Genomic DNA, 12,043 nt, shown 5'->3' on the forward strand with positions numbered 1-12,043 from the left:
ATCACACTCAGAGGAGAAACGAAAATTCAAGAAATTATGTGAGGAGAGTAGACAGATGAGTGCGTAATCAGGTACTAGTCGAGGAGGGAGAGAAACTAGGTTACTAATCAAGATGTGTCGACTGATTGTTGATGCGCTTGTAGACAAATGAAATGAAACATGCGCTATATCTCAGAAATTGTACGAACATACGTTATGTAGAAGCATCAAATTACCCGATCTTCCAGTAAGAGGTGTGAGAAGTTGTAAATGCTGTAGGTGACAAGAATAAACTCATTAAACAGTAAGCGCTAACTATCTTAAGGAGTAGAAGTGAAAGAATATGAATCTACGTTTTTGGTAGTGACAGCTTCGAATATGTCCGCTATTTCAGGGATGCACTGAAGTGGAAGCGTTAGTGAGTTTCAATGAAGGCGCTGTTGAAGTGAAAGGGAGAATAGGAGAGAAGAAGAGATTAACCTTTATAGAAGGGAACGCAGCAGAGTCGTGGGAAGGACCTTCCTCTTGAAAAGGAGCCTGTGATTCGACACCGAAGTGAGGAGCCAAAGGAGAAATAAATGAAGACTTCTGTGGGAAATTAGCACATGGGAGTCAACATTGGAAGCATATGATAGGCAAGAAGTTTTCTCTACGCAGCTGAGTATCATGAAAAGGATGCATTGCAGACTGAAGATAAAGGGCCATAAATCATTCAGTGTTAGACAACATCCCATTTCTCAAGAAGAAAGGAGAGTGGTAGAAGAAGAGATAATGAGGATAATGAACTATGGAGTTATAGAAAGAGCCAATAGTAAATGTAATAGTCTCTTTTTTGTATTGTATAAACGGATGAGAAGCTGAAGATAGTTTTGGATGTGCACGTGGTGGACAGAATCATCGAGCTGGAGTGAAGCAAACCAGAAACCATAAAAGAACTGATCCAGAAATTTCGAGGCGCAAAGATACACAATAGATCTGAACAAACTTTCGGTTGTTAGCAGATAACTTCAGCGCCAGACTCTTCTCAGCACAGGACTCGCATTCGGGAGGACGACGGTTCAATCCCGTCTCCGGCCATCCTGATTTAGGTTTTCCGTGATTTCCCTAAATCGTTTCAGGCAAATGCCGGGATGGTTCCTTTGAAAGGGCACGGCCGATTTCCTTCCCAATCCTTCCCTAACCCGAGCTTGCGCTCCGTCTCTAATGACCTCGTTGTCGACGGGACGTTAAACACTAACCACCACCAACCACCACCATCTTCTCAGCACAGAAACTTTACTTACGCTGGAAGGAGCTGTTAATTAAAAGTTCGTCATTTGGACTTAACGAGTCTGTCTCTGACTTCATCAGGGCTTGAGATAAAATTCTAGGTGACGAAGTACTTAAAAGTCACTTTCTGCCTGTATGATATGTCTGTTTCAAGGGAGGAACATTTGTACAAATTAGATGCAATCATAGAACAATTCAAGCGGCAACGTGGGTGATGGCAAATTTGGATACACTGGAATTTGGTAAATCACAGTTAAAGTTTCTGGACCACATAATTTGATAGGAAGATATTTACACAGGCCCAAGTAAATTGGAAGCTATCCTACATTTTCCCATCTTCAGTAATAAGGAATTCAGAGAACTTTTCAGTATGTGTAAGTTTCCACACGTTTGAGGAAGCTAATGAAGGTATGACCCTGGAATGCGGAATGTCAAGAGGACTTTGAGAGAATTAAAGAAAGTATGAGTAATGCAGCACTTGGGCAAAAAGACTGATTCTGAAGTGATATACACACCTGGTAAATCCAACCTAATACCCAGTATTTAAGCAAGACTGCTGACTTATTTCTGGAGAGTGACACTGAGCAGGCTGCAAGATGAAAAAATTAGGATCAACCTAATGGAAGGAATACGAGACAAGGAATTCATAAAAAGACTCTTGAGAAATATACATCAAGAGCCAAATGAAGATGCAAACTAGAAGTAATTAAGAGTAAATACAGATGTGCTGGAGAAGAAAATATTCGTACCTGTTACTACACCTGCAACAGAATTCTATACAAGAGGAACCAGGAACACGAAGAAATCTGGAAACTTTGTGTATCAGAATATGTAGAGGATAAATTAATTTGGTGTATACATTATAGTAACGCCCAGTATGGACCAAAGAAGTGTCTTTAGAAACTGAAATGAGTTTGTCCTTTTAATAACATGACGAACCACATGCTTAAATTACTGAATGCTTGTGACACCTGCCAAAAGACTAAAACAACCAGACTCCAATATAAGCATCATGTGCACCCAATCGCACTTCGTATGAACATCAGTTAAAGATATTGTAGCCATAGATTAGTTTGAGCTTTTGCAAAGAGCATGGGGGAAATTCATATTTTAGTTGTTGAATAACTAGTTTCTCAATTTGTTTTAAAAATTTTACCTGTTCAAGAAATCTACCTGCAAAGCAAGCAAGAGGTTACCTAAATAATGTATGTACATACACGCGTATTCTGAGTTATAACGGGTCACAATTTCGATTCAAACTGTGGGCGTAAATGCTCAGTAGATATCAGATAGAGCAGACTTCCGTGTCTTGGTAAAGGCCAGCATCCAACCCTGCTGCATGAAAGATGAAAGTGATGAATTGTTTCACAGGAAGCATGGTTTATGAAAGGAGTATTTAGAGAAGTTTGAACATGTTATGAACCATCTATCACATAATTCCATAAAATATGTGCCATGTGAGATATTACTTAATCAGGAAACTGGTAGCATTTTCTGATAATTTTTGTAATACCCACCTGGGAATGGTACAACTTGGGAGGAGTTACAACTAGTGGACCTGAGCATGAAGGAAAAAGCAAAGAGGAAATAAGAGAGACATGATAAAGCAAATTGGGTGGGAGATATAATATGAAAGGTACACAGCAGGTTAAAGAAAATAAATTCTGAGATACATAAGTTCAGTCATGTCTATAAAGGACTGCATAAGATCGAAAAGACTGAAAATCTGTACACTGTGGAAGCAGAGTATATGTAAACAAAGAGAGGTCATAGTGAGGAACATGTTGAAAACATAAAAGGTTTTATATACATGAAGATGGTGGAATATATTGAGAATAAGGAACCAGCAACTCCTGTGTTGTTATACCAACTGGCTATTGGTATATTCAAAGCTAACTGAGACCTTACTTCCTGTTTCAAGTTTGACTCCTCTCCAATCACTGAAATTCTTAGGCTAAAGTTGTAGAAATTGCTAGGTAGATTAAGCAGTGGTTGTCCAAACATTTCTGTCGGAAACAGTTTTAATAAGACATATGACATATGTGTCACAATTATATGAAGGTAATATTAATGTAGTACTAATATTATCTGTATCTCTATATAAGTACTTATATGTAAATCATGAAGGAAAAGGTATGTTGATAACAAGGAAAGTTATACACTGGAAGAGCAGAGGAATATTGATTTAATGGTCTATCTAGCTACTGATATTGATAATGGATGTATTTAGAAGAGGCTTAAGTAGAATTCTGTCACTATTTAATGAGTAATCAATACCAATATTGCAGATCCTGAACTATATATCAATAAAAACGAGAAAACATTATACTAGCCTATTGGCAATAACAATAACTATTTAAATACAATAAAATACCCTATGACAGAGTAAAATCGCTGTTTCTGCTGAAATTTCTCTCTGGGCAATGACATTATTCATAATTGTGTACATTGTTGTCTGAGATATACTTAGTGGGCTAACTTAGTATCTACATTTTTAACTGACTTAGAGGTAAGTATGTAACTGTCAACTAAATGTAAAAGCTGATATACTAAAAGTATGATGTGTTCCATATCAATAATATGATAGAGATAAGAATGGAACAGTTACTAGATTGTTGGATTTCTTCTCTCTCTTTAATGTGAGCTGAAATAACGACTGTCTGAAAGGTAGCAGGATCGACAGCAAAAAAAACCTGCTGAAACGAAGGCAAACCAAAGGGGCCAATGAAATAAGTGAGTGATTTTACAATGTGCTGCAAAAAGGTGACCATCAACGAATATTTGTTTGATGGCCCACACTAACTTTTGAGAGAAGAGACTCATTACAAGTGAGTGTAAAACAAAAAAACAAAACAATTCATCTGTGAATACAATTTCCTTTTTATTAAGATTTCTTTTATAATATTTTTGTAGAAACAGTTCACTACTGTAGTGAGAGGTAATTTGTGCACAAAACATTGTAATTTTATTCCTTATTCTTAAATTAATGTTCTTTATCTTCCTTTTTGTAATAATTAATAACATTTTCTATTTTCTTTTAAGAAGTCTTTTAGGGTGGGAAGATAAGGGATCCATGATCCATTACTCAGAGATGAGTCAATTACACATGTCACTAATAGGAAAATGATTGTTGAATGTCGAGAACACTAAAACAGTGAGACTGCGCTAGAAGGCGAATCGTTGTTGAGGTGGTGTAGTGGGAGGTGGTGTATTTGAAGTCATGTCGGCTAAGTATGTCCCCATCGCTATGGGTTGATCCTCAGTAAATCGTTATCATTATACCAGTTAATGACAAAAAGCACTTGGTTTTACAAAATACCAAATATAAAAGTACTAAGTTCCGATGCTATGTGTTCGCGACAACTGCGCCAGCAAACGGATTGCAGAGTGGACTAAAGGTACCCATCAGCACAACAGCACGTGACAAAATTTCGATGTACTGGAAGTATGCTGAGTTTATATAGAACTGAATATGTAAACGAATGTGGCAGGTATCTTCCATTGTGTTTAATAAGAATATATCATTTTATACAGCGCAAATTCGCAGTGATCTTGATTATATCAAAGCCTATATTTTGCCGAGTGTAATACCATCAAGCAGCCAAAACTGGTTGTAACATCTCCGTTGCCAAAATTGATCCTCTTAACCATTGGGTAATGGTCGCATTGGTCAAAGGCTAGGTTGATATGTTATTTCAGAACTTAACAACCTAAATTTAAACGGTGCTGTTACAAGATGACGGATTTGTTCTTTGTAACAGAGATGTGGTCAGTCTGTGAATGGGCACCATTACTGGAATGCTTTCTGCAGCTGGTCAGTCCGTCAACCTATCCCTCAGGGAAGCAACTATGAAGTAGATCTTCTTGCCACTGTTGACACTCTCAGCTGGTACGCTACATTAATGAAATAAGTTAGAAAAATTTTGGAAACTGATGGGTGTAAAAATTTGAACTGATTTACTAAACTGTTGTTTGACCTGGACCTTAACACGCATGACTCTTCACTTGAACCCGCGACTGCTTGTCTAGAAAGCAAGTTAGGAAGCCCTCTTCCAGATGACCAGTACTACAAGGGCAGAAGAACATCAGTCTTTTGAGGGAGTCACGACGTAACATTTTTCGTTAAAGGATCAATTCGTCATATCTATCAGCTCACAAGACACCATTACCTTTCCTCAAAGTCTGGAAGGGATTTTGGAACCCACTTTGGACGAAACCCTAGGCTTTGTAACAGCACGCTCTCGTTGACAGTTACTATGAGCGAGGAGTCCTTCAGGAAGTGACATCATCTGTCTGGAGAGGCTGTGCTCACGACAGTGCAGCGGCAAGGGTAGACAGTTTCAAGTCGCGGTCTTCTCCACCGGCGACATTCTCACCCTCGTCGTACAACCGTACGTCCTTAGCGTAGTACCACACGCCGATGTCCAGAAACGTGCCCGAAAACAGGAAACCTGTGAATATATGGTACTCATCAAGCGTTCCGCAACTCCAAAAATAAAATCATTTTAATTTTGCCAAGATTGGAAAACGTACAGTACAACCACATACTTGATTCTCGGTCCCTAGAAATGATTTTATTACACAGTATAAGTACGAATGATACTATACATCCGCTTGTGGTAAACTAGCTCATTACAAGTGAAACTAACTTACCTCTTCGTATTATTGCCCCAATCATCAATCACTCCATATATGAGAAGACACTTAATAAACAAACACAAGCTTAAATTCTACCAATTTATCCACGTTCCTTATTTATCCACCTCCAAAAGAAACAAATTCACACCATGAATAATAATCTGAAAAATCTTGTCACTAAGATTCTCACAAGAGCCTTCCCCGACAGACCGTGCTGCGCTCGCACTTCAACTCTCGCTCTCTTCGTTGGAACTAAAAGACTGTCAACAATACTTAAGACGTTGAGAGCTCGCAAAAGCATAAAGCACTCTCGAAACTTTTAGATAACAGAGATACTAGAAGACGCGCACAGCTTATAAAGACTCTGCAGTCAGGGAACAGCCGCTTGCGATGTTTCAAGGGCGTCTCTTTTGTAAGAAATTCTTAAAAAGTGACGTTCGTAGTGATGAAAATTTCTGCTACAGTCTGGGCAGAAAATATGTCACGGTACATCAATAGCATCTATATCAGTGCTTTTTGATATGACGTCATCAATACTTGAGTAAACTAATTTACATATTTCTCGGTGCATGTCTGCTTAAAAGTTGCACGGCGAGGACAGGTTCAGTTCTACGTTGAGCAGTGTGCTAGGAATGCCAGATCTTTCGAGAGATTAGTAGAGAGGAAGCTTATCGAAGAAATTAATTGTAATTTGTTTTATGTGAAAGGTACGTAAGATGAATTTTTTGTATTCCATTTAACTAGTATTACACAGATACTAGAAAACGAACACAACAAGTGTGGAAGTCGGGATCACCATCATTAGTTATTTCAAGGGTGTCTCTTTACTAGGGATTTCTTGAAAACTGATGCTCGTAATAATGACGATTTCTAACACAGTCTGCGTAGAAAAGATCCCATGAAAGATCGGAAGCATCCATATCAGTGACCAGTACTTGGTACTACGCCCAACGTAAGCGTGATAACCAACATTCTCAACTAATATTACGAAACATTGACGTTTTTCAGGACACTCCGTCCTAGTATATAGAAACCAAACAACAGTGGGCATAAAAACGCATTCCACTTGTGCTCTTACTAAGTATGACAATTAATGTAATATCTTCACTTTTATGTCACTTCTAGTCCGAAGCTTTAGATATATACGAGAAGACTGCAATATAACGAATAATTCTGCTTTCACATTGCCAAGCCTCTGCAGGCTTTGATTTTCAAAGTTGAGCAAGCTACTCACATGGCACAAGTCAGTTATTTTCCTATTACCTCTTATTCCAGCGAGTAATCAAGGGTCTGGTTTGTCCCCTCCTGTATACCATATAGTCATTTATTTAGTTCTACACTACAAGCCATTAAAATTGCTACACTAAGAAGAAATGAAGATGATAAAAGGGTATTCATTGGACAAATATATTATACTAGAACTGACATGTGATTACATTTTCACGCAATTTCGGTGCATAAATCTTGAGAAATCAGTACCCAGAACAACCACCTCTGCCCGTAATAACGGCCTTGATACGCCTGGGCATTGAGTCAAACAGAGCTTGGATGGCGTGTACAGGTACAGCTGCCCATGCAGCTTCAACACGATGCCACAGTTCATCAAGAGTAGTGACTGGCGTATTGTGACGAGCTAGGTGATCGGCCACCATTGACCAGACGTTTTCAATTGGTGAGAGATCTGGAGAATGTGGTGGCCAGGGCAGCAGTCTAACATTTTCTGTATCCAGAAAGGCCCGTACAGGACCTGCAACATGCGGTCGTACATTATTCTGCTGAAATGTAGGGTTTCGCAGGGATCGAATGAAGTGCAGAGCCACGGTTCGTAACACATCCGAAATGTAACCAATGGCACCCCATAACATCACGCCGGGTGATACGCCTGTATGGCGATGACGAATACACGCTTCCAATGTCCATTTACCGCGATGTCACCAAACACGGATGCGACCATCATGATGCTATAAACAGAACCCGGATTCATCCAAAAAAAATGACGTTTTGCCATTCGTGCAGCCAGGTTCGTCTTTGAGTACACTATCGCAGGCGCTCCTGTCTGTGATGCAGCCATGGTCTACGAGCTGATAGTCCATGCTGCTGCAAACGTCGTCGAACTGTTCGTGCTGATGGTTGGTGTCTTGCAAACGTCCCCATGTGTTGACTCAGGGATCGAGACGTGGCTGCACGATCCGTTACAGCCATGTGGATAAGATGCCTGTCATCTCGACTGCTAGTGATACGAGGCCGTTGGGATCCAGTACGGCGTTCCGTATTACTCTCCTGAATCCACCGATTCCATATTCTGCTAACAGTCATTGGATCTCGACCAACGCGAGCAGCAATGTCGCGATGCGATAAATCACAATTGCGATAGGCCACAATCCGGCCTTTACCAAAGTCGGAAACTTGATGGTACGCATTTCTCCTCCTTACACGAGGCATCACAACGACGTTTCAACAGGCAACGGCGGTCAACTGCTGTTTGTGTCTGAGAAATCGGTTGGAAACTTTCCTCATGTCAGCACGTTGTAGGTGTCGCCACCGGCGCCAATTTTGTGTGAATGCTCTGAAAAGCTAATCATTTGCATATCACAGATCTTCTTCTTGTCGGTTAAATTTCGCGTCTGTAACACGTCATCTTCGTGGTGTAGCAATTTTAATGGCTAGTAGTGTATTAACTGTACAATATTAACATATGTAGGAGTTATTTTACAACAGACTACCTAACAAGTTTATTATAAACCTTTAGATTTATGTCACACGGCGATTTATACATTTAAGCGTTTTTCACACAGCTATTACTATTTATACATTTCAGTCCTTTGCACAGGGTCACAAGACGAGAAGTTACTGTAAAAGGAACTCCTATATGACATACAGCTCATTTTCATTAACATCTATCCTAGTGAGACATTTTATTAACATAGTAACGTATTTCTTGCGACTGCTTGTCCTCCCATTTCAAAATGGCTCGAAGTGGTTCCTGTAATAATGCTGAAGAATTCTTTTCAAGTGAGCATTCTATAGACTCAATTCCCGGTCTTTTTGTGTTTTAACTCGTCACAAGCTCTCTATTCCCCACACACTATTCTCTTCAGGAGTACCTAAAGTTTTGGAATGACATTCATTATTGTGATGCAGTCAGCTGTGCCAGTTACTTTGTATACCGTCCATTCCCCTTATGTATCGAAATATACCTCTCGATAATTTAAAAGATTCAGCATCTACCGTTCTCTAACGTAAGGGAGCAGATAGCCAATTCTCCCTTTGTGATTCTTCAAATTCTTCCGTCGTGTTAATTGATCGAACAGTTCACCGGTGAACGGCCGGTTCATAGTGTCCAACGGGCACAATATTTCGGCAATCAGACATTTCGCCATCGTCAGGTGCGCTGACGAACTGAGCTGCTGGGGGCGCGCAGCCAACTAATATCCCTTGTCTCCGAGAACCCTTCCGTCCACTGTCCGCCCATGTCCGCGGGTCGGCAGTTGCGGCGTCTGTGATGGCGTTGATGTACGGTCTCTGTCAGCTGCGGTCGCCAGATCGTTGCATTCGCTGAGAGTCTTCTTAATTAAACTCAGCGCTTGAACCAATCCTTGCTTAGATTATAGCCGCAGTCACGGTTGATGAGATCGTCCCTGGTAGAGAGTCCTAGGTATCTTTAGCGACGCTGTCCCAGTATTTGAAAGTCTGTGCCACAGTCCGGTAAGTTCGTATTCCATGACACGATTGTCGGACAAACAGTGCCCTGCTACCGCTGACTTGTTGGGATACATCGGGCGAGTGTGCCTCTGGTGTCCTCGGCAACGGTCATCGACGGTGCGCACTCTATAATATATGTCTTCCCATGCTGACATGGAATTTGGTATACATCGGCCTTCCGCAAAACTAGGTTTATCTTTGAGCCTTGCCAATAATGCTCGTGTTTTATTGGGTGGGCAAAAGACGGTTTTTACTCTGCGCATCTTCAATATGCGTCCGATTTTTCCCGATACGGCGCCAGTGTATGATATAAAGGCAATGGCTGCCTCATCCTCCGTGACTTCTTCCATCTCCACAGACTGCACTGTTATGGCGGGGCAGAGAGCGCGCATAATCTGCCATTCTGGATACCAGCTTTTTCGGAATACAGTTCTGAGGTGTTCCAGCTCCTGAGACAGACTCTCTGCGTCTGAAATGGTGCGCGTCCTGTGTACCAGTGTTTTTAGTCCCCCATTCCTCTGCGAAGGGCGGTGGAAATTTTCTGCATGCAAACACAGGTCAGTGAACGTTTTCTTCCAATGCACACCGTGGCCCAGCTCTTCTATTGACAATGGCGTCCAGGCATGGTAATCTTCCTTCTGATTCAGTCTCCGTAGCGAATTTTATAGGGGATATATGGAGTTCTAATGTGTGAGAAAGTCAAGGAGTTTGTCCCTTCCATGGGACTATATGACGACTGTGTCATCCATATTGCGGATACAACACGTGGGTTTTCATTTGGAGGACTTCAGGACTTCCTCCTCGAAGTATTCCACATACAAATTCTCGACTACAGGGAAGAGTGGGATGTCCATTGCGACTGCTTCTGTTTGTTCGTAGTATTCTCCACTAAACTGGAAACACGTGGAGGTCAGGATTTCCCTGAAAAGGTCGGTAGTCTTCTCGTCATATTTCTGACCAATAAGTTCTAAACACTCTAGTAGAGGTACTGTGTTGAGAAATGAAACGACTGGAAAACTGACCAGTATATCTAAGTCTTTCACCCTGAAGCTGTCGAGGCGTTTCAAAAAATCCACAGAATGGCTGATACCATGAGCGCACCTGTCTGATCGTCACAATATTGTGCCCGTTGGTAATATGAGCCGGCAGTACATCCTTGGACAGTTCGATCATTTCTCACGTTAATTTTCAGTACCCCTTAAGTCCGCTATTATCCTTTGTCGTCCGTACTGTTACCCACTTCATACGTGTTCTTAATTTGCTTCTTGTGATCTGACCTATGTTTGCTATATTACCTCTATAAAGTCCTTTCCGATAGTTCTTACCTGAAGCAAACAAGAAATCTTCGAGCTTTTAGTTATGACTCACCTGCCGCCAAGATGTTTGGGGCGTGACGCATGCGGGCCATGTCGTAGAGCCAGCAGTTGCCGCGTGACCCGCACGTCTCACTCCACACCCAGCAGCTAGAGTCTGCGAAAGTAAGATGGGCCCTCCAGCAGCAGAACTTCCATCGTCATTGTAAACAATCTGATTTGTATTAACAACAAAAATCAATAATATTTCTGCTAAACATAAAGCAATGCACACTGAAGTTGGGATGTTGTCGAATCTGCACGATATGAAAACCTGCTCCAGGGTAGTCTTTGAACAGCAGACCGGTGTGTGTATGAAGCGAGGACGGTATTGGCAGTTGGTGCAATGAAAATTACGGAAGTCATCCAACACATTTTGCAGGCATTTCAAACACGGAGGTGTCCAGGTGATCTAATGTGATTCCTTCTCTTGTTACCCGATCGCAGCAGCAATTTCGAACCAAAGTTACGGCGCGTTCCCCTTACTAATGCACTGAATGTCCAGTTATGAACACCAAGGGAAAAATGACTCACTCGAATCTTTTAATTTAAGTTGTATTGTGTTTGCAGTACAAGAACGAAGAAAGAGAAAGCGTCACAACTGAAACTATTAAACCAATACATGAAGACCTTAATCTCGACAATGAAACTGGTTAGATTCCCTACTATAATACGAGAGAGACAAAGAAACATAACTGTTCCGCAGAGCCAGAATAACAATTCTTTCTCGTAGAAGGTACTTTTGCCTATGAAGTCTACAACTGGTAATTAAAAGTTGCTAAGTGAAGTCGTGAAATGTTAAGAATTGCTGCTTGATAATAATTAATAGGTCTGAGTAGTTCCAGCAATTTTTTAGTTCGTGAAGTCACCATAGTTCTTCGCGTCGATTCCCTAAGAAAAGCCGAAAAATGAAAATTAGAGCTGCATTGTAAGAACGTATCAGATTACTACGAGGAAACGTAGGATTTCTTAATGCAGCTACATGGGTAGCGGAGGCTGTGTGGTGTGGGCTAGGCGGTATTTTACGCTAGAGCGTCTCTGGAAAGTACAGCAACGAATTCAGGCTCAAACGCTACACGCGAAACACAGGATGAGCGTCAACC

The 12,043-nt window shown here is 41.1% G+C and overlaps 1 protein-coding gene across 3 annotated transcripts in view; it reads right to left on the bottom strand.

The window, feature by feature from the left end:
• Positions 1 to 3,457: 3,457 nt before the first annotated feature.
• The window catches only part of LOC126090020 (solute carrier organic anion transporter family member 74D-like), a 113,247-nt gene continuing 104,661 nt past the window's right edge, over positions 3,458 to 12,043 (bottom strand). For 2 of the 3 annotated variants that reach the window (XM_049906956.1, XM_049906954.1), the window contains 2 exons: positions 10,957 to 11,058; positions 3,458 to 5,699 (listed from right to left, as the gene is read on the bottom strand). In XM_049906956.1, coding sequence (XP_049762913.1) covers positions 5,557 to 5,699; positions 10,957 to 11,058 — 245 coding nt within the window. In that variant the 3' untranslated portion in view covers positions 3,458 to 5,556. The remainder of the gene's footprint in view (positions 5,700 to 10,956; positions 11,059 to 12,043) is intronic. The other variant, XM_049906955.1, reaches the window with a different exon arrangement.

The sequence above is a fragment of the Schistocerca cancellata genome, chromosome 1 (genome assembly GCF_023864275.1).
Source record: "Schistocerca cancellata isolate TAMUIC-IGC-003103 chromosome 1, iqSchCanc2.1, whole genome shotgun sequence".
NCBI lineage: Eukaryota > Metazoa > Arthropoda > Insecta > Orthoptera > Acrididae > Schistocerca > Schistocerca cancellata.